The 19,407-nt window shown below is 41.6% G+C and overlaps 2 protein-coding genes across 5 annotated transcripts in view; one reads left to right on the top strand and one right to left on the bottom strand.

Annotated features, from left to right (window-relative positions):
* Nucleotides 1–8,841, bottom strand: part of LOC140658945 (multidrug resistance-associated protein 1) — a 58,356-nt gene extending 49,515 nt beyond the window's left edge. The window contains exon 1 of one of the 2 annotated variants that reach the window (XM_072878039.1): nucleotides 8,673–8,841. Coding sequence is in view for 1 of the 2 variants with exons in the window: in XM_072878038.1 (XP_072734139.1) it covers nucleotides 7,382–7,429 (48 nt within the window). In the remaining variant the exon portion in view is untranslated. Of the gene's footprint in view, nucleotides 1–7,381; nucleotides 7,546–8,672 lie in introns of those variants that run through there. The other variant, XM_072878038.1, reaches the window with a different exon arrangement.
* Nucleotides 8,842–11,432: 2,591 nt separating this feature from the next.
* Nucleotides 11,433–17,197, top strand: CEP20 (centrosomal protein 20). Of its 3 annotated transcripts, none has more exons than XM_072878043.1 (5): nucleotides 11,433–11,504; nucleotides 12,025–12,222; nucleotides 13,445–13,529; nucleotides 14,362–14,504; nucleotides 16,752–17,197. In XM_072878043.1, exons 1-5 carry the CDS (start codon nucleotides 11,477–11,479, stop codon nucleotides 16,826–16,828), a joined length of 531 nt encoding a protein of 176 aa, XP_072734144.1. In that variant the 5' UTR covers nucleotides 11,433–11,476; the 3' UTR covers nucleotides 16,829–17,197. The 3 variants fall into 3 exon arrangements, with proteins under 3 accessions (XP_072734144.1, XP_072734145.1, XP_072734146.1); XM_072878044.1 differs by having other exon boundaries at nucleotides 14,365–14,504; nucleotides 16,752–17,193; XM_072878045.1 differs by lacking the exons at nucleotides 14,362–14,504; nucleotides 16,752–17,197 and having other exon boundaries at nucleotides 13,445–13,533.
* Nucleotides 17,198–19,407: the final 2,210 nt, after the last annotated feature.

The raw sequence follows: 19,407 nt of genomic DNA on the forward strand, positions 1-19,407 counted from the left end.
ATTTAAATAAAGCTTTCAATACACTGCCAATGCCTTTGAATATCTATACTAGCTACATGAAATTAATAGTTTACTGGTTGATTGTATCATCTAAGAGGGTACTCTGCAAATAGGACATAGAAGAAAAATTTAAAATACTCATACAGATTTTACAATATTATCTTTCCAACAGCTACTTCCTATGCTTAGTGAAAGACAGCCAGGAGTGATTTTTTTATTTTTAGAACACACAAAACCAGAATTCTACTAAAATGTAAAAGCCACACAACCAAATACGTGATCTCATTCCCAGACCTCCACAGACTCTAAAAACTACTTCTGCAAGGAGAAATGATGGAATTATGCTCCTGCACAGAACTATACCACTTACCACAAGCAGTGGAACAAATGAACATGGAGTGTGCCAGACTGCTGATTTGGGAAGAGACTTCTGGACTTCCCTTCATGGTCACATCTGAGGATAGGTGCTCATATCCCCACAAAGTTCTCAGACATTTATTTGGGCCAATAACAGCCCAATTAGATCAATAAGTTTCTGCCTTTTTGTTCTTCTACTGCCACAAAGGTGAAGCAAAACACGTTAATGGTAATTACCACATCAGGATGTAAGAATTAGATTCAGATCTCCAACTCTCATAGAGATCACATTCACCCACAGGAAAACCATAGCTTGGGTTTTTTGTTTTGTTTTTTTCTTACTTGATACTAGAGTCGGGGGGGGGGATATGGGGATGGGGTGTCACCAAACAGTGAGAACACAAAACATTTCTCCTCATAAAACCATGAATGGAACAAAACTACTGCTATTAAATCTGAAGTTAATTGGTTAAAATGCTAGTAGTAGTCAGGGAAGCAAGGAACAAATAATAGTTTAGCAAAAGTTTGAAAAATACAGATCTCCAATTAAGATTGACGTGTACGTCTCGTGTCTGAATAAAAAGCCTTAAATCATTCACAAGCAAGCCTTCTAGCCCAGCCTCCCAAAATATCACGTTCAGATTGAGACCTCAGATGGGGGAAGAGACCATGTCCCTTCTTCTTCCTTTGTTTCAAAGTAATTCTGAAATCTAAGCTTTATTCTTATAGTCTCTTAATGTTGTCACAAGACAAGATTGTTAGAGCAAGAGGGGGACCATTAAAAAAAAATAACAATCACATAATAAACAGGAGTCCTAAAATTTTTAAATCATTTATATAAAGAAGATTTAGGAGGAAAAATATCAGCATGTGTTTCTAGTGACAGGGAAATACCCTTAATTTCTCATGATGTTTTCTATTAGAAATGGTTTTAGCACGACTAAGTTCTCAACAGTAATGACTTATAGAATGCAGATTTGACTTGTTAACACAGCCAAGAAAAAGCCTCTACCTTCCAATACCTGGTCCTGAAATTAAATCAGGTGTCTGCACCTCCTTGTCCAAAACTCAAACATCAGTATTTCCTAATGTTTACAAAGAGTTGAAATCCTTTGTTATAGACAGCACTGCATCAGCTGAAACTGTATGTAAAATGACAAGAAAAAAAAGCATGTTTTGCCTTTGTTTTCCTTTAGCCTAAAATAAGAAGCTGGTGCTAACAAGTTACCAGAGAAAGGAGCACCTGCAAGCTGTGGAATTTACAACAGCTGATCTTTGTAATCCAAGAAGCTAAAAGCCACTGAACTATGGCTATTTTTTTGTGTCAGGGAAACATATGACAGATTACATCAGCACTTGCAAAATTAAAGTGTTTAGCCTCTTTCTACAGACATAACATTTCCGTACCCTGCCATGTCTGCGTGAGACAACATCTGGCCACATGACAACAAAATATTTACCATTCACAGTTTCAGAACCAAAGGAATTGTTTTTACCCTTCTGTAAAGTTTTTCACTGAAATCACTGTTACTTAAAAGGGTACAGGAAAAAGATTCCTGCTCTCATCTCCTTTTTGCACCAAAACCAGGACTTTTGCTTAATAATGCAACAGCCTGTATATCGAGTTCAAATCACTGTGAGAAGTTTGAACACACTTGGGTAATAATCTTACAAAGGGACTAAGATAACAGCTTAAGTTGGGATAAACTGTATCTGAAGCTACCACAGATGCAAACACTGAGAAAACAGTAATGCACGGAATTCTGACTCTATTAAAAGTAAGCAAAAGGTCAGTACCCGGCAGTAGGCTTTTTAGAGATGTGACCCAGAATGACTTCAGTGCAACCCGGGTTAACCTTCACTTAGTCCCAGTATAGCACAGTGTTTCAATGTAAACTGCATTGTAATTGCACGGAACAGCACAACTTATTTAGGCATTTGGCTGGGGTTTTTTCCCCTCATTTAACTTTTCTGAGCAACCTTGAACCGACAGCTGTAGAATGACAGGTCATCTGTTAAGAAAACTCCCATCAACAACAGAATATCAGGCTTCATTTTCCTGTATTTCCCCTAAACTGATCTATTCTGGATCAAGAGAGATAAATTTAATTTCTGCTATAAGTTTAATTTCTATGCAAATTTAGACCCTTGTTCACATAACCAACAAAAATGTTTTACAGGTTTAAATGAGAGAAAGCTGACAAATAAGCCTCTGGCTTTCATCTCTAAAAAACCCAGCAACCATTAAGCCATGAGAATCAGGCAATCAGCTGTTAATTACAATAAAGGCACTGTCTTGTGTAAAGGTTTTTCTGTTTAACACTCTGCTGCTGCTCCTCCTCTGTTACAAATGCTGTCCACATATGATCTTCCTATGTCAGCAAATATAAGTAGTTTTCTGATCTGCACACCCTTTTAAACTCTGGTCCCAAATACATTCATAAACTTGATACCTTTACAACTAAAGAAGGAGTCTAAACTCGTAACTTTTATCAAGCTCACTCAGCACCACTCTCACAGCACCTCAAACTCCCTCCCTAGCTCTGCCACAAACACACTGAAAAAGCACTAAAGACATATTTTACAGTGCAAAAAGCTGCAGGGTTCCAAGATACATGCTAATCTAATGCATGAAAGCATAAGCCAGAGAACTTCAGAACATGAAATTACTCCTTACATAAAAAGTCAGTTTTCCTGAAATAGACTTCTGAAGGAAAACCAATCAGTGTCCCAGTGTCCTCATAAACAATATAAGCATAGCAGCTGTTTACGTCACACAATATCACTTCACAAATGTCAGTTAATCATTATAATGAATTAAAGAATATTTTTTTTTTTTCTTAATAAAATCCTATCAAGCCACATTATAGCCTTAGAAGATCCTAACATGTCTGCAACCAGCTGAGAGAGGCTGGTGGATCTCCCCTAGCTACAACGTCAACCCAAATACAAAACATAATGTCTTCGGACAAAAACACTCAAGAAAATACAGTTATTAAGGCAGACAAAAAACATGCCCGAAAGCCTCAGACAGAACTCTACACAACAGCAAGGGAAGCAGAACCCAATCCCACCAAGTTGGTCCCTGGATTTTGTGTGCAAGGCTCTGCCTCACCTTTTCTCATCCATTCACTTCATCTCCTGTAGTTTGGTTCCATATGAAGAAGCGCTAAACTTAGAACAGTGTTTGGATGCAATTTCTTTACTGACAGAAAAGAGGCTCCACAAAAGCTTTCTGCACCAAGAGGAAAGAAATAGACCTGGGTTTACACAGGCCGACAGAGCTTGAATCACTACAGGACTCTAGTTTTCAAAACAAAACAGAGATGAAAACTTGCTTTTCTCCTAGAAGTGAATGGAATTACTTGCTTTCAATCCTTCCTCAACAACCAAAAGCCCAACTAGAAAAATATGGGTAAAAGTTTCCACTAAGTTCTCACTGAGATAAAGAAGAATTAGAGTTAACTTCTATCTAAATTAATTTTAAAAAACACAATGTCTTTGCCTATGAAGCACATGATGGGAGCTTATATAAATATAAGCCATCTCTCTCTCATTCCCTTAAGCAAAAGCCTCAAAAGTTTCAGATTCTCTTTCACTTACAAGCATCTTCTAATGAATGAGTAACTGAGACTTCCTGTAAAACCTGGCAGAGCACTTGGGGAGGAACTGTAAGGAACTGCTTAGCGTGAACTCACTTTTTCTTTCATATCTCCTACTTCTTTCTCATAAAAGGCCTATTAGGGGTTAGCATTGAAAATTCAAAGTGTCAAAAAAGCTCTTAACCTCTTCCTTTAGCAATTTCAAGCGTGAAAATACTTCTCTAAATGTGACACTGCATAGTTTACAAGCTCTGTAAAACTGAAACTACCCCAAAATTTTATTCAAAAGAAAGAAAAACCAGCAGACTATTTCAAAACGTAACTGCACTGAGACCACTGACTGTGTATATATCCAGACAGCTAGGTCAGCAGGCCAAAGTGTACAGTAAGTTCTACATCTGCCTTGACACTTATTCTGCTTACCTAGAATGACAGAGTTCCTCACCCCACTTTTTTTTTTTTTTTTTTTTTACCCACTGGTGTTGAAGCAAGGTAGACTGCACTCATACACTAGTGATACTCTAGGCAAAGCTATCTCAGCATGTCAGGTCACAAAAAAAGTTTTCCAGTTTAAACAGGCCCTTAAAGTCACTGAACTGAAATGCAAGTAGTGCAAACTGTTACCCCTAGCCCACTAGGTTTTTTTAAAGCTTGTATTGTCATCAACAGCTATTAGTAAATAGTAACTTTATCTTACACAGCTGTACCTTTCTTTATATTATGGATGGGATACTCATTCTGAGATATTCAGTGATGCTAGAGAAAGCAAGGATGAAACAGTACTCTCCCCAAAGAGGAAGTCTGGTTCAAAGGAAGCAAGAAACAGTTAAGTTCTGTAAGCAAATCTGATTGCAGTGAAGTTAATATGCTGAATGGGGGCACAGAGACAGGTTAAACAGGGAAGGGGGGGGGGGGGAAGTGAAGAAGAAGAGAGCAAACTTGCTTGGGCTGTTGACCATTCAGAGTAAGTATTAAATAAAACCAATCTGTTGTATTCTCAGACAAGAACTTTCAACAATAACATTCCTTGGGTGTGCAAACAAGAAAAATCCTGGCCAGCAAAGCTTAAGAAGATTAGTATACAGACTTTAAGGGTCCATTAGGTCCTTTCAATCTGCAGAGTCTCCCCCACAATTTAAAACTGAGTTGCCTCAAACTCAGCACCACCCTGGACAGAAAACACATCTCTTCCTTGAAGCTGATTTTGCCAGTGCTAGGAGATCCCACTGCTCCACTAGCAAGACTTCAGAACAACCAAAACAGCTGATGAGGCCATATAGTTCACCACAAGAACGCAGTAACACATTCCACTGGGTATCTAGCTATCACCCAGCTCTGAGAAGTGGAATAGTGCAGTCCGCAAGACAGGAAGGATAGTAGCACACACACAGGTGGTATCTAGAAGCCCAGTGAAACACTGCATATACATAGGCATTTTCTGAAAATCCATTACAACTTCAGCTTCAAATAGTAGCAACAATGGAAATACCAGAAAATTAAGCAGCCAGAGTATCCATAAGCACCAAAACTAGCATTACTACCCTCTCCACTACTGGGAACAATGTAACAACAAAATGGATATAGAGTGGTGTTTATGAGGGCAAGTTCAGCAAGGAAGAAGATTTTTCCGGACACATCTTACACCAACTGGAATGCACAACTGTTCTTTTGCAGGATTAGAAGAATCCAGAAATCAAAGAACCACACCCACAGGATCTTTAGCTAGAAGAAATGAAACGCAGACTCCACGTGATTTGGAGAAGGATGACAAATCACAAAACCATCTATATTCTTGGGAACCAATGCAACTAGTGAAAGAAATATATGGAGTAGTTACGACACACCACAAATATCAGAAATGGCTGTAGTATATACAAGAATTGTAAGTGTGTTCATAATGAAAGAATCTGCCATCAGAAATCCTATATGAACTAGTTGTTTCCAACATCTTAACAGTAGTTCTTGCTTCTACCTGGTGTTTCAATTCCACAGTTCAAAGAACTGGCAGCTTTTTTTCACAAAACTACTACTCTCTCAAGTCAGTTTTTCCATAAACTGACTTCTGAAACATGTATTCTCTAAAGCTTTTCAAATAAAATGTCTCATTCTAGGAGACGGAAAAAATACAGTTGATGACAACTCATAATTTAGCCAGTTCTGAGAAACCTGAAAATTAGCTGAAAAGAGATATGAACATAAGCAATGTAAAAGCAAGTTAACAGAGTCACTATAGATCAGTTGGAAAAGATAAATATCTTAAGTCTTGATGATTTTTTAAATATCTGCTGAGTAATATCTTAATGGTTCTTGAGACAAACAGTGCAATGGCATTTGTTGAGACAGCCCATTTTTATTTTTTTTTTACTAGTAAGGCAGCTCATTATCTCAATACTATTTGACAAATATCCAATTAATACGTCAGAAGTTCTTTGAACAGTCTAAGAAAATCCACGTTTTCCTCTTACCCCTACGTTGCCTTCAGTAGCTCTCACCCCACCTTTTTTTTCCTTTTTTAACTTCCAGCTCTGTCTCCTCCCTTCCTCCACACAACCTCCTTCTCCATACAACCTGTTTCCTCCTTAGGACTTTCACTAACCTCCTGGCCTCCCACGGGCCTCACTGCTGCCAGCACCTGCATGCCTCTGCAGAGGAACCCCGTGTCTCAGCTGAGCGAGACCCACACTGCAACGTTTCCACATCATTCACCTTTGCATAGCTGGTTTTCAGTTCACCCACAGCGGGCTGCGCTCACCACTCTTCATTAAGGAAGAGCGAAAATATTGCCATGCAAACACGCGATACAGCTGCTAGCCTGCAGAAAGTGTATCGCTGGCCTCCTTCACAGGACAGCACACCACTCTTCAGTACGATGGCAGCAGGCAGTCACTGTTATTGTTATTACCCGCGCAGCCCTGACTAACGGAGACGAGTGGCCAAACGCGGTAGGCAGAGACTGCTCCGGTCACTCGGGAACTCGTTTCCAGTCCCCCAGGCAAGCACTCACTCACCAGTTCCCCCTCCAGGCATCTTCCTGCCGGAAACCCCGCACACGAGGCACGCCAGCTCCCGCTCTGCGACCCGGGCGCGGCGAGATCGCACCCAGCCGGAGACCAGCGAGGCCACGGCCCTGCCCCTCCACCCAGCCCGCGGCCGCTTCGCACCGCTGCTCACGCACGCACGCCGCCGCGGCCAGCGGGGCTGGCGCACGGCCGGGGCGCGCCGCAGCCCCCCGCGCTCTGCCCAAGGTGAGCGCCGGCACGGGAGGCTCCCGCTCCCCCGCCGCCGGGCGCGGCCCCCTCGGGCTCCGCCCGGGGCCGGCGGCCCGCGACCATCCCCGTCCCACCCGGCTCTCCGCCATCCCTCAGTGCCGACACCAGCAGCCGCCGCCGAGCCGAGACCCCGCAGCCCCAGCCGCCGCTCACCCAGAAGGGCTCGTAGCCGTCCGCGCTGCAGAAGCTCTCGATCCCCATGGGGCGCGGCAAGGCGACCGCGGGCGACCGCGGCAGCGCTACGCTTCCCCCTCCGCACCTCTCCGTGCCCGGGCGGCGGCGGGCGGAGACGGGCCGGCAGCGCCAGCACGGCGCCCTGATTGGCTCCGCGGTCACGGGGATGCCGAGCCCCGGCGGCGCCGCCGCCCGCGCAGCGCCGCCCCGCCTCGGCGGGGGCGGGGGCAGGCGGCGCTGCGCTGCGCACCCCGGGCTGCCCCGGCGGCGACCCGCGGGACGCCCGACGCCCACGCACAGGCGGCGGCCCGCGCCCCTGTCCGGGGCGGAGGACGGGCCCGGGAGGCTGCGAGCTCGGCCGGAGCCCAACACGTGCCTTTGTTCGACACAGAAATCCCCCGCGCCCCCGCCAGCGTAACCGGGGCGGAAGCACGCCCCCCGCACCTCCGCCTCGCCTCCCTGCCCGTGTCAGCGGCTCCCAGCAGCCTTCGGCGTCCCGCGCCGCCGGCCGCGGACCACGCCTGCCCGCCGGGCTCGACCAGAGCCACCGGCGGGCATCACGGCATTCCCCAGAGCCACCGGCGGGCATCACGGCATTCCCCTCCCCGTGACTTTGCTCCGGCCCCTGGGCACTGGGACCCCCCGCAGCCTTGCCGGCACCCGGGCCCTGCGGGACTGAGCCAAGGCACCGTCCTCGGGGAAGGCCACAGTGAAAGCCTAGGCTCCCCTTCAAATATGTCACTTTTCAATGTGAACCAGTTAAACTGGTTTCAAAGCCCTGAACTAGTTCAAGTTGACCAGCATGAACTGAACCAAAATAACTTCATCCACAACCCAAGTTTGCACCAAAATATGTATGAGTTGAAATAACTGCACAGCCCCTGTGGTTGCATTTGGTTGTGCCTCACTGTGCACCCTTCACATCCAATTTAAAATGCACGGGTTAAACCCACAGAGAGCATCTGCTCGGCTGACTATCTAATGTACTAGAAGAGACCAGCTGGACTATAGATGGCACATATGCAGGAATGGCATCATACGCTGCAGGAAAGAGCAGGGTGGTTACATACTACCCTACAGTAACATCTGACAGCTTTAATCACACGAGTTACATAAAGAACCTCAATTTAAAATGTTCTTTTGCATCCAGAGCAATTATGGTAACGGCCAAAGTCGTTAGGAGAGAGAGAGGTCTCATTTGTTTAATGTATAACTAAAAAGCAAGCATCACACGTACAAAAAACCTATCACAGATTGCTTCTTTACGCACCTGCACACCTTCACTGCAGTTTCAGAGCTGCGCTGGTGGCCGGCTGTGGCCAGACTGCCCATCTCACTGTGGCATTTCTGGTCTGTCCCCCGGCTCTCTCACTCCCGGGGTGTCAGGGCGAGCAGCAGCAGCAGCAGAGTTCAGCCCATGCTGAGGTCAGGTATGCCTTGATGAGCTGAGCAGAATCATCACTGAAAGATCAAACCAAACAAATTGGCTGTCGGAAGCTATACAAGTTTGTGTCAGTTTAACCCATACCTTAGTTCATACCATGTTAAAATCTTCATAGTATTGCAAGAGAACAGCTAAATGTTGAAGTCTGATTCCCCTTATTTGTATTAAGAATATTTGTGTCCTGTTTTGTGCACTCTCTGCACTCATCTTAAAATCATATTAAATACCTTGATGGGTTGTTTTTTGATGTCTCAATGCTCACTACAGCTTCTGTTGAAAAAGTTACATCACAGCCTCCAAGGTCTGTTACCCTATTGCCCCTGCATTGTAAGGAATAGTTTTTTGCTCCTGGCTGCTCTGCAGCTCATGTAAATGATAATAGCTCTGACAATTAATACAGGCTATCCTGTAGTTAAGTTGGAAGAGCTTTTCTTTTTTGATAGTGCTCTTAATAAAATAGTAAACCAGAAAAAATGCTAAATAGATAATACAGCCTCTAAGAGCTTACATTTTCACACACACTCTGTGTGCAACAATAGAATATAAACTTATAGTTGAAATGATACAGAAGAAAATTATTTAGGATATAGAGATCATATGCAGGGATTGTTCCAAACAAGAAGACAGTAAACAAGCATGAAGTGAGGAGGGTCAAGAAAAATAAATTTTTACCCACACATGTTTTTCCAGATACTATTGTATGCTAAAAGACTAAGAAGACTTAAGTTACACTTTCAGGATTCAAACTTTCCAATTACTTCAATATAATATTTTTTTTTCAGCCTCAAATTGTCCCTGTACCAATGGTCATGCACCAGGTTAATGTTTCTCATCAAATAAAGATACCTGGATCTGCACTTCAAATTAGTTCCCCTCCAATTAACTACATCTCCTTCCCTTAGAAACTCTAAGCAACAGCAACAACAAAGATGTAAAACAAAGTGCAGTCAAAATGCAGAGTAAATAATTAATGTGAGGGGAAGCAGAAGAGTTCAGAAGCAAAATGTAACAGACTCAAAATATTTGTTGTAGAGGAGAAAAACCAGAACTGACACAAGCCAAAACCTGCAAAGAGATACAGAACCAAGATCTCAGAGTACCAGAAAGTCACTAAATGTGGATTTCACAAACCATTGTTATAACAGCATCTTTTAAAACACAGATTAATACATAAAATAGAAACGGCAATCTTATTTAAGAAGGTCTTTCCTTGCAATCAGGAAAAAAACCCCAAAATTCTATTTTGGACTCTGAAATTTGCTTTGTAGGATACAAATTAAAGCTGAGTAGGAAATACAGGGTGGAAAACAGTAACAATTTATCAACTGGAAATTAGGTGTAATAGAACAGTGACCCACAACAGCATGGAAAAATTTGGAAGGATGCAGAGAAAAATGTTTTGACTGTGAAAACGCCATGCATGCTAAAGGTAAGTGGTTGTTCATCCCCAGAGTTGCACTAGGGATCTGGACAGCAGACTTAGGATAGAGGCACTTGGTGCTGCTGACTCACTGACAGTTACTGCTATGTTAAAGGAACCGATTAATTTCACCATTGCTTCTAAAGACTTCTTATTTCCTGAATTTTATTTATTGCCCCCTGCCAGAGATTCTTTGGAAGCTCATAATACAAATATTTGCTTTGAGAGGAAATGTTAAAAAACAAACAAAAAAAGCCCAACAAACAACTCCCACCCCACGCTTCAAGGCCGTAAGTGGTTTACTGCTTAAGACTCACATTTTCCTTCAAGCCCAAGCAGGCTGCTCCATCTAGACCATGACAAATCCAGTTCGTTCATCCACATTGACTGCATTTCCTTTGGGAAATACTTAATACATTCACAAAATAAACACTGTCGACTCATCCCAGCAACATGAAGCACACACACATGCCTCAAGACACACCAGGGTTCCTCACAGACTGGCAAAACACCCAGTATACGGTTACATTTTGGCAAGTCCTTTTAATTAAAAGCTCATCTTTGGTTACTCCTTTTCATTAACAGTTCATCTTTCAGGGACTCAGTACAAAACTCCTCTGCTACAGATCGGGGAGAAACTCTCACTCGTTCTCCATGCTTCCTTTTTCCATTTTTTTTTTTTTTTTTCCCCTCCAAATAAAGCACATTGACAACCTTTGAAATTACAGAGGGGAAAAAGTACAGCAACGCTGAGACGCCGTCCGTTCCCCCCCGCCCCATCTGACAGGACTGAACTACGGGCAGGCACAGGCAGGATACCGAACGGTAACTCCATGTACACCGGGTAGCCACTGCTAATTATTTTATCCCGGCTTGACCTTGCCAGCGGACATCCGGCAGCACAGGGGACCACCCTCGGGCTGGGGAGCCGCTCCCTGCGCGGGGGGACCCCGCCTGCCCGCCCGTCCCCTCAGCCCAGGCGCTCCGGCCCCGCCTCAGGGAGCGCGCGACACCGCCCGCGAGCCGCGGGGAGCGCGCCGTCCCCCGCCCGAACTCCACGCACGGCCCGCCGGCGCTGTCCGATTGGCTGGCGCACGCCGAGAGGCGGGGCCGGCAGGTGCCCGCTCCCGCCTCCCAGTACTGCGCCTGCGCAGTGGCCGCCTGCCGCCGCCGGTTGTCTGATCCGGGTCCTTGGCGCGGCAGTTGGGCCATGGCGACAGTAGCGGAGCTGAAAGCAGGTCGTGGGGTGGAGGGGTGCCGGAGGCGGTGGGGAGCCCTGGGGGGCGGCGGAGGCACCTCGGACCACCGAAGGGGCGGGCAGCCGGACTTTCCTCATGCACCCGGCGGCCGGTTGGGTCTCGCAGTCGCCCCGGGCGCTAATGGGGGCCGCCGGCGCCTCACACCGCCCGTTGGGGAGCCGCAGGAGAAACGTCCCTAAGCTTCCACACAAGCACTCTGCCCTTGTCATTTCTCTTGATCTGGTTTTCACTCGTTAGAAACATCTTGGTCCAGTAACATCCCACTTCTGAAATTGCTAGAACGTATGTTTACTACTAAAAAAAAATAATTGTGACTTCTTTGAAGGCTTAATTTTTATCTGTAACATTCCTACTGTTGTTACATACTGGCATATGCACAAGTGCAGATATCTTATCTTTATTTCACTGTGAATATGCCAAAATTATGTTTATATTGTGGATTATAAATGCTGCTTGAATATGTTTGGCTTTATATTAACGGATCTTTTTATGGTAATAGTTTTAAAGGACACACTGGAAAAAAGAGGTGCTCTTGGACAAATAAAAGCAAGGATCAGAGCTGAAGTTTTTAATGCACTGGATGACCAAAGTGAACCACGGCCACCGCTGTCTCATGAAAATCTCCTAATCAACGAACTAATTCGTGAATACCTGGAATATAACAAATATAAATATGCAGCGTCTGTTTTAACTGCAGGTATTGGGGCTGAATTTTTGTTGTCATCACTGTATTAATAGACATTTACTGTTTGGTTGAGTAATTCCACTGATACTATGAAATTAATAAGTGGGACCAAGCTGCACAATCTTGTCTTCCCTTGGAAATAAATAAGATATGAACACTCTCTCCACAGCTTTACTTGCAGCATTAAGCCAAATCATACCATTAGTTTTCAAGAAAACTTACCCTTTGCTGCTTATCCTGGAGGTAAATGCTTTGACAGAGCAGTCAATGCAAGAGCAACAAAACTTCCTAGCAGCCTGCAAAATCAAAATACCTTTCTTGAAATATCCGCTTTTGTTTTTGAAAATGGCTAACAATATTTTTAAAGCATATATCACTTTTTTTTTTCTCATTGGCATTTGGGTAAAATAAAAAAATAGAAATCCTACAAATGAACAAAATTTCTTTGAGGAATAATTTAAACTAAAGTAATACATACATAAAGTAGTTGATAGTCTGAATTACAGCAATTCTGGCAATTCATGCATTCAGACTGTATCAGAAACGTGGTTAGATGTCCTCAGCTCAAATAACAAAAAAGAATATGAAGAAGGTCCGTATTTTTTAACAACTGCAGTTAAGTATTACTGTTACTGCCTGTGCTAAAATACCAATATTTGAGAGCTGTTCGGACTACATCATCTAAATGATAGCTGTAATTTATGTGGTATAGCACTTACTTATTTTTGCAGCTATTGCTAACTTGTATTTGAAATTTGAAGTTCTGTAGTTGTGCTTAGATACAGTTGTGCTTAGATTACATTTGCTATTTAATAATGTGATATATTTTACTCTATTAAAATTACAGGCACAAAGGTTCATCTCAAGAAGAGGGAATAGAGACAGTATGTTTAGTAGTTAATGTATGGAATCTGTTTGATAACAGTACTTCTTTAGAGAAAGAGTTGTTTGCCTGATTAATTTATCTTTATATTCTAAGACTTCTTTAATATTTTTCTTAGATTCCTTTAGCGTGAAGATAAAAATTGTAATATGCTGTTGTAAATTATATGAGTATGAAGCACTAATGTTTAAGTGAGTTCCCTGGAATTACAGTATACTGTTAGGTATTAATAATCTAAAAGGGAGGTTTGTGCTCTCATTCTCTTTTGAAGTCTCCTGAGCAGTCTTTAAAAGTTAATTGGTGATGTTTTTCTTAACAGTCTTAAGAATTTGGGGGAAATCTCTTTTCCAGAATCTGGCCAGCCTGAAGTGCCCTTGGATAGACAGTTTCTTGCCAAAGAGCTGAACGTAGTCGAAGATGCAAATGGAAAATCAGTGTAAGGAGTGATTTTGGAATGCACAGTATATTCTGTTCTGCATATATTTTTCTCTTTAGTGTTATTATAAATCATATGTAAATGTTCTCACCAATTGAAATGTGACTAGGTCACAGGACTGCTCTGACATGCTGCATTCAAACTCACGATGTCAAACATAGGGCCATTTTCAAACATACTCAAAACTAACATTTAATTCTGCCAACTCTATATCATTCTCCGGATAGTGTACTTGCACACCAAAACACAAGTCCTCTTACCAGTACAGTCTTCCCTACAAGCGGAAGCAGAAAACAGATACGCTCTTTGCATATGAGTTGCTTTGTAGAGCAATAAAAAGGTGGTTGCACTCTGAGATTAGATATAAATTCACAATGCTGCGATACGACTGCATTAATGAGCTAGGGTACTGAAACGGGTTTAAACATGTTCAGTGTTCTGTGTAGCTTATGCTGTCAGAATCTGTCAGGTGCTTAGGAAGAATCAAGTTTGGGATGTGCAGCCTGCCAAAGTCTGATCCTTCATACTGCAGGAGTGAGAATGTGGATCTGTGTCCTTGTGCTAAGCATGCTCTGGTTCTTCATCTACAGGGGATCTGGAGCTTAGATGAGAGTGTCTCTTAGTGTGAGCTTTTTAGGAGAGTGTTGGTGTTCAGAGTGAGCTTAGGTCTGTGCTTATTTATATAATGACACTTGGCATAATGTATTTTAAATAATTAAAGACATCTGTACATATTCTAGAAGTAAACATTAAGGTCTCAGAAGTTCTGAGGAAAGGGTGGTTTTTTAATGCTCAGTATTTCACAGACTGCTTTTATCATTTCTCTCTTAAGCAGACCTCTCTTGTACGGAATTATCTCTCATTTCTTACATGGTGGTAAAGAAGAAAGTACCCAGAATACCCTTCCAAAAGTGTCTTTACTGAATTATCCAAAGCAGAACCTTGGCAAACCACCTACTGAGAGAAATCAAAAAGGTGGGTGTGGGTACGGGGTCATTTTTGCAGAAGTTTTATTTGTGACTAGATTTTCTATATGATACATATGCTTATAACAGCAAAATGTGCAGATGGGCACAGTGTACCTCCTCTGTACACGGAATGGTTTGAGCTGACACCTCTTTTGTAAGAAAAATTCTTCAGCAGAACAGTGTTCATACCTCAAAAATACCATTAAGCTGTGTGACCTGACCATACCTGTTGCTCATGTATTCATTTAAGAAAGATCCTGCTATATCCAACTCAAGAAAGACTCACCCATGATTTCTAAAACAACCTGTATATGTGCCTTTGTTTAAATAAGTGACCAGCTTACACCAACTCTTAGGCCTGCTTCTCTCTGCTGGTATGCTAATGGGACAGCATATACAGCATACAAATCTGATTGCCCTCGGAAGTGCTTGACTGACCTTCAAATGTGTCAGTACTAGAACTTTATCCCTTATATGGGAATGTATTTTATTTATAAAGCAGACATTTTTAAAAATTGCAGACAGCCAAATTTATATAATTTCTAAACAGCACAAGGTACTGTGAAGCTCCCGTTACCTTGTGGTAGCTGTAGCTACTTCTTAGTTACTAGAGGGAAGGCGAAAAACCCTAATTGTTTAGCTTTATTCTCTTAAGGCTTTTAAAAACTGAAAACTCATTTAAATTGGACAGCTGTGCCATTCTAATTAGTTTTGCTGCTCTACAGTTACTGGTAAAGACCAGAAAATACTAATATCACAATTCTCAATATCAGAAAGGTCATCCACCAAATCGCTTTACCATTTTCCTAAAAGTTAAACTGGCCAAATTGTACTCCCTTATACTATTAAAAATCTGGAATGGGTCAGCTAGAGGCAGTCTTATTACATTGGCAATTTAATACAAGAATTTAACCTAAATTCTCAGTAAAGTATGTTAAATAGTGAGCGTATCTCTTTGTTTCTCATCTGTTCTAACTTACCTAATTTATGTAGAAAGTTCTTAACTCTTTAGCTGTCAGTTTTGTATATGGGCGTAAACCTTTTCTGAGGACATAATTCACATCGCATTGACTGCAGAAGCTTAAGCTCTGAGTTCATTGCTCTATAGTAGAACATTGCTAAATCTTATTTTCCCTTTCTGGTCTGCTTTTTGACTGGTTACAATTCATAGTGCCTAAGCTACAGAATGAAAGGGATCATTGGTCCAGCTTTTTCCTTCAAAGAGTCTGCTTGGCATATTACTTCACTTTCTACTGTGAGAATATAGTACTATTATGTTAGTACTATCAACTATTTCTTTTGTATCCAAAAATTTGAAAAATATGAGGCCTGAGATATTACTGACATCTAAAAAGTGTGAGAGAAGTACTAAACATGTTTTCTTAACAGTTAATTCATTGAGACAATGTTGTTTCCCTTCTGCCAGAAGAGGGGGCTGAAGAAACAAAATTTCAATACCAAAACTGCTATAAATGATCTCTTTGTTAGAAAATAATTATTCCTATCGCAAATTTCTCCATTAAAAAAAAATAAATCAGTGTATAGAAAAATTGTTTTTAAAGTATAACTTTGTACCTCAGTTCTGAAATTGACTCTGTGCAGGGTCATCTTGCCCTGTTGAGTCCAATATAATTTCACATGGGGATTTAATTGTTCAGAGCTAGTTACAAAACTCAGGATTAATCATAAGACATGACAGCACGTTGCTTTTTGAACTAAACCAAAATATAACAGTTTTAAGGCTTTTAACCTTTAAGTAACTATAGTCTGAAATGACTTGCTGCATGTGTTTGTGGAATATGTCAGTGGAGACCTAAAGGCAGTGGGTTTAAAATACTAGTTATCTAGCTATTTTAATTAGGCTGCATATGAAGGTAATCAAGTCCATTCATAAACTCAACTCTCCAGGTCTCATATTTTAACATCTAGCTTGCTTTTCATATTAGAAATCATCTTGCTTATTTAGTTGAATGAATATTCCAATAAACTGGTATACAGACTGGGAATCCTGATAAAACGTGTGGAATCTGGTGTTTCTGTTAGTTCATGTACTATAGCTGAGTTGAAGTTGTCTGAAATCTAATCTTTGGTAAGGCAAAGCTCTTATACAGTTGCATGGAAAAATATATTTGTAAAATTGCCCGAGTTTCCTATGATGATATTCTGTATCAAAGTTGATAATAGTAGAAAATAACACTTATACCTTTGCATCTCCAGATGTGTGAGAATATTTATGTCTCTCTCTCATTTTCAGATAGAATTCCAGAACCAGGAAGGATGGCTGGCATAAGCATCGAAGAGCCCCTTGTTTTACAAAGTATAAACAGATGATATCTTTCATGTGCTAATTTCCCATGTAAAGTTCTGTAAGAGTTAATTTAGGAAATTCTTCTTTGCATAAATTTCCCCAATATGTCCAGTGGGACCATTTCAGCTTGTTAGATCTACCCATGAGACAGGTCATACCTACTGTCAATGGGAAAAATGTTAGCAAAGGCTCTCTTCCTCCAGTGCTCATAGAAGCAAAACTGTATGTGAAGTCAGATTTGGGAAGCCGGTGTCTAGAATTGGGCCTAAAAATACTGGTTTTACTTTATAAAAATTTATCAGGTAACTTATAATTTCTGCACTTTCCTTATTATGGTTTGTCTTTGTGTGTCTTTCCTGTGTTTCTGAATAAAATTTTTCAGATTTATTCTGTGTGGTATTTTGAAAGTGCTCAAACTAAGCATTTTAATCATTCTTCTTTAAAAAAAAGAAGCTGCTACTTTCAGATAAGTATGGGAAAATAAATTTGAATAGAAAATTAAAGTGCTTTAGAGGAATAGTTGTTTTTAATTCTCCGGAAATTAGGACTATATTTATCTTCATGCCCGCAAACAAACAAGGGTAAGTCTCTTCCATCTGGAGTTGCTATAAATTGTATGGTGTAACACTGAGTATATGGGAGGGGAGGAACTTCTGTTTTTTTCCCTAAATGACATGAAACTCAAAGACAGGCAAAGCTAAAAATAAAGTTGATAGTAGATTACTGATTCCCAGGACTTTTTTTAGCTGAGGTATTTACATCTTTTGAAATGGTAATTTATTTTAAAAGCCAAACTTACAGGGGTACATAAAAAATAACAGGTTAGCTATTTTTCTGTACTCATTTTAACAAAATGTATAGATGTTAATGTTTCCAGTGGTACTGAGAGGAGTTTTGTGTAAATAAATTAAGAAAAAAAAATCTTAATTGTTAGATAAATGATACAGTAAGTGGGGGGAAAAAGAGAGGAAGAGAACATGCAGTTTGTGAATTTAAGTGAAAGGACCCTGAGTTGTACAGCCTGCAAAGCTTTGCCTTTGTCTTGATTTGACCCAATTAGCATTAGAGGTTTTTTTTTACTTTGCTAAGCAGCCTAGCTTCTACTCTAATGTGAAATTGCAGAGAACTGTTACGGATTGAAAGGAGAAGTTGCATTTATCCATTTGAAGCCTCAGCAATGAGTTCATCCCCTTCGTGTGACTGGCAACGCTGCCAGCTCCCCATTTGCTGATTTATAAGCCTCAGGACTGTTTCCAGGAGGGAGGACGTGTTTGCAAACATACCTCAATCAAATCCATCTTTGTGTCTTTTGTAGCTTTGCATCGATTATAATTGACCATTGGGTCAAGCAAGCGAATTTATCTCTGTATGCCCTTGCTGTTTGCTCTGTGCTAACACCACCGTTGGGTTCAACTACTTGGCTGAAGGGCCATCCGTGCAGAAATTACCAGCATGGGATTTTGCCCCGCCACTAGGGTCTTTCCTGCCACATTAATGCAAATATTTACAATCGCTAATCTCTCTCTTAATTTCTCTGTCTATAGTAGAAGAATGGTCTTCTAAGCTGTTATTTGCAAATTACCTTCATTTTGGAATGAGCTGGAAGTACCTCTATGGAAAGTTGCAAAAATGAGCTTTTGAACAATGCAGGTTACAATTGCTCTGGCCACAGAAATTCCTGAATTTTTAACTTCGGTTTTCCAGAGGTTTAATGCTAGATGCCTGTTTCTCCATAAACCAGCGCGTCAAATTGTTACTTATATTTGGAATCTGAATTGTCTTTTCAAGGGCAAGGAAAAAGGCTCTGGAAAACACAAACGCTCTAACCTTCTATGCTATGCATATCTTCCAGTGTAACAAAAGCCATTGCGTCTGCTTTCTGTCTTCCCACCATAGATCATACGGAAGCCGTCCAGGTGCCATGGAGCTCCCTGGGAAATGGATTTTTAGTGGTAGAAATTAAACACAATTTTTATTCTGGTTGAAGAAGGCAAAGGGATGTTTGGTGCTTGCCCTTTCCCAAGCACACAGCTCAGCAGGCTCATGGTCTCCACAGCTGTGAAAGCAGATGCTGCTACAAGGGTGTCCTTCACTGAGCTTTGAGGTAAAGGTCTGAAGTCGGAGAAGAAATCCGTTGAAGACAGAGGGAATCTCCGGACTCTTTTCTTTGGGGATTGCAGCTTCAGCCCATTGTCAGGATCCTGCGCTGGGTGGGAGCTGGCCCGTTTGCTCTCAGTGCAACATGCATTTCATCTAATTCTCTAATAGCCTCACAGTACACATCTGGGGTTTTGGAACAATCTCTTGTTTCAAAGTATAGTCATTGTACAAGCAAATTAAAATCAAATTAAAGTGTATTTCCAGTGATATTTATTTGTACAACAAAGCTTTGAAATATGTCTATGAAAATATACTGGTCTAATCACATTATTAATGGTCTAGCATTTATCCTGATAGTACATGAAATGTGAGAGCATCTTTCAAGATGCAGACATGTAGCGAGTCCCATGAAATGTCAGGCTGCCTTACTTGTTAACGGACGAAGAGGAATTGCAAAGCCTGTACAATATGGCTGCACTTTCCAAAAAATCATTCCTTGAAA

The sequence above is a fragment of the Ciconia boyciana genome, chromosome 13 (genome assembly GCF_034638445.1).
Source record: "Ciconia boyciana chromosome 13, ASM3463844v1, whole genome shotgun sequence".
In the NCBI taxonomy this organism is placed as follows: Eukaryota; Metazoa; Chordata; class Aves; order Ciconiiformes; family Ciconiidae; genus Ciconia; species Ciconia boyciana.

Coding starts and splice junctions, on each gene's coding strand:
- CEP20 (XM_072878043.1), top strand. CDS start 11,477: ATGGCGACAGTAGCGGAGCTGAAAGCAG. Junction 12,223..13,444: donor AGCGTCTGTTTTAACTGCAG/GTATTGGGGCTG, acceptor TCTCTTTTCCAG/AATCTGGCCAGCCTGAAGTG. Junction 13,530..14,361: donor GATGCAAATGGAAAATCAGT/GTAAGGAGTGAT, acceptor TTCTCTCTTAAG/CAGACCTCTCTTGTACGGAA.